We start from the raw sequence: 2,878 nt of genomic DNA, 5'->3' as shown, positions 1-2,878 counted from the left end.
AAAAAGCTACCAATTATTTTTCTGATTAAATTAAAGCACACAGATAAATAAATTTTTGATAAACTTAGCAGCAAGTTACTATTTTCTTTTATGGAATTTCCCTTCACAGGAATGAAACTTTTTTGGTGCTTTTAAATACTTTTTGCACCAAATAAAAAAAAGAAAGTAACACAAGTGGACATGGAATACAAAAACGAAAAAATTTTTTGTCAAAACGAAAAATGCAGCATAAATAAAAATCACGCAAAAAACATCAAAAAAGAAAAAAAAAAACGAAAAAATTTCGGCGCCTTCATGCAAAAAACTTCCGTCTCAATTTTTTAACCCAAATTAAATTGCCAGTTACTTTCAAAAACAAATAAACTTTTAAACCAACTTATTAAATTTTCTACACTCAAAAGCTCACAGCGCTCATATAATTACCTATATATTTAATATATTGTGACGTCATAACATTCACACCACTGTGACGTCAGGCAGGTACTTTCCCTTCTGCGGAACTTTGCTGGTTTCCTGGCAACGCTGCTTGCTCTCGGCGCCGTCGCCCGATTGGTGGAAGTTCCTGCGCTGCTGTGACGTCATAATAGCTGCGGATTTCTCGCGGAACTTGAAGCTGTCCATGTAGTCGCCTTCTTCCTCGCTGGAAAGTCCCTCTTCTGAAAGTGTGGAGGTTATGAAGGGAACTTTCGACTCCTCGGCGGCGATCTGGGGCCTGGTGGTTCCCGTTTCTATGACGACTTTGGTAACCTGGTTGCCCTGGTGATTGCCTGATTCCTTCACCTGGTACTGTTCACCACTGCCGCTCCTCTTGATGGTGATCACTGATTTCGACGACTTGTTTCTGTTCATCACTTTCCTGATCCTCTCCTTGCAAACGCACGCCACAAACACGAACAAACCGACGAAGAAGGAAACGAAGAACAATATGAACAACAGCTGGAACATTTGTGAAGATTCTTCTTCCTGCTGGGTAGTCACCTGCGACACCTGAGGTTCTTTCTCAACCTGTTCAACCTCCTGACTACCTTCCTGCTTTCCACCTAGTATGACGGTCGTGTCTGGAGAGTTGATGTTGATGATTGTTTGTTCGTTTTGATCTTCAACTTTCTGTTGAACCTTCTGCACAGTCTTCTTCGGATTCAAAGATCTCTGGCACAGTTTTCCGATGAAACCGGCTGGGCACACGCACTTGAATGTGTTCTTGTACGAGTAGCAGGTCCCGTTGTTTCTGCATGGGGACTTACCCTGCTTCTTCTCGCAGAAGTCGGTGGAGTTCCTGCACTTTCCACTTTCTGTCATGCCGTGCATGCAGTAGCACAGGTAGCCGCCCTTGTTGGTCACCATGCAGTCCTGGTTGGTCGCGTCACATTTCTGTCTCTCCTCGATGGGGCAGGTCAGCTTGGATGAGTGGGTCTTCGACTCGCAGTGTTCACCTTCGTAACCGGCTGGGCACGAACATCTGTTTGAAACAAGTAACATTTACAAACTTGTACAAATATCATTAAAATTTGAATTTAGTGCCTTTCAACTTTATTATATCAATTTAAATAACAAATACTAACTCGAAGAGTCCTCTGGAGTTGATTTTAGCAACGCCGCTGTTCTGACACTCGATATCGAGTTTGATGTCGCAGTTGACGCCGGCCCATCCTGGGTGGCATTTGCAACCGTTCTGTCCCTCGCAAACACCGTGCTGGCACTGGGGCGATTTCACGCACGATCTGCACCCCAAACCCCTGTAACCAGGGAAACAAGTGCACAGGCCCCCGTCACATTTGCCGTGCTTCGAACAGTAAGTTTGACATTCCCTCTCTGTTGAATTATATTGCTGGTTAATTGTTTATTTTTTTGTTATAATAAGTTGAATGATTGTAAAAACAAAACACATTTTTATTTTTAATAGTTTTAAAGATAGTGTTTAATTTAGCTTAAACGATTAGTTTAATCAAATATTTATATAATCAATGCCAATTTTGGTGAAGTTTATAAGTTTACAAAACAAACTTAATACTGTTTAAATAAGTATTAAATAAATTACACATTAAAACTTTCATGAGTAAAAACACATTTCAACCGAGTAATTTCAACAAAAAAGCACGTGTGAAGAATATAAAATATTCAAAGCCACCAATGTATTAGCAATTATAATCAACTATTGTGCTGCTCAGCAAATAGCTGAGGTCGAATTTTCTCACCAAAAAAAAACTTCTCACCTGAAAAAGTTTTGCGGTGAAAAATGTATTTAAAGATGTTTGGTGGAAACTATTTGAATGGAAATAAAAGTGGGCTAAAAATTTTGCAAATACTTTCAAAGTTCACATTTTTATTTGCGCTTTTTAAAACAACAAATAAATATTTAATTTTAAGCCCACACTCGCAACACTTTCAAAAGTTAATACTTTCAACAACATTTTGTAAAACAATTTTTGAAAAAGCACTTTGTTTTTTATAAGCCACTTTGCCGCGATAGAAGTCGCATGTAGCAGTTGCCGCTGTGTGTGTAGGCGCCTGCTACATACGAGAGGTTTTTGAGTGTGTGTGGGGGGCAGCTGCCTAGACAACTGGTTGCTATTGACAACAGGCCTAACAGGTGGATGTTTTAATTAGAAACTTTTTGTTGAGTGGAATCATTGAGTGGCTTTTAATAAAATGAAAGTTCTTGTGAGAACAATTGTGAGTAATTATTTGAGGGCTTTTGAGTTTCCTTTGAAATTACTTGGCATGTATTGTTCGCTCAATTAAATAAAACAAACATAATTTTAATAAATAAAACTAACCAGCTTGGGTATACTCCATGAAGTTGAAGGCAACAATTGCTACAAAGAGCAGATAAAAAGCAGACTTGCACATTTTCTTTTATTTACTTTGTTTACTTAAC

The 2,878-nt window shown here is 38.8% G+C and overlaps 1 protein-coding gene across 1 annotated transcript; it reads right to left on the bottom strand.

Moving 5' to 3' along the window:
* Nucleotides 1-456: 456 nt before the first annotated feature.
* LOC145829167 (uncharacterized) lies at nt 457-2,878 on the bottom strand. The gene is made up of 3 exons (XM_082936888.1): nt 2,778-2,878; nt 1,563-1,812; nt 457-1,459 (listed from the first exon to the last, which is right to left on the bottom strand). The coding sequence occupies exons 1-3, from the start codon at nt 2,848-2,850 to the stop codon at nt 457-459; spliced, it is 1,326 nt and encodes a 441-aa protein (XP_082793014.1). The 5' UTR covers nt 2,851-2,878.

Source organism: Thalia democratica, chromosome 2, assembly GCF_965202585.1.
Source record: "Thalia democratica chromosome 2, ktThaDemo2.hap1.1, whole genome shotgun sequence".
Taxonomy (NCBI): domain Eukaryota; kingdom Metazoa; phylum Chordata; class Thaliacea; order Salpida; family Salpidae; genus Thalia; species Thalia democratica.
The sequence above is the reverse complement of the archived record's forward strand: the minus strand, read 5'-3'. Positions and strand labels throughout refer to the sequence as shown.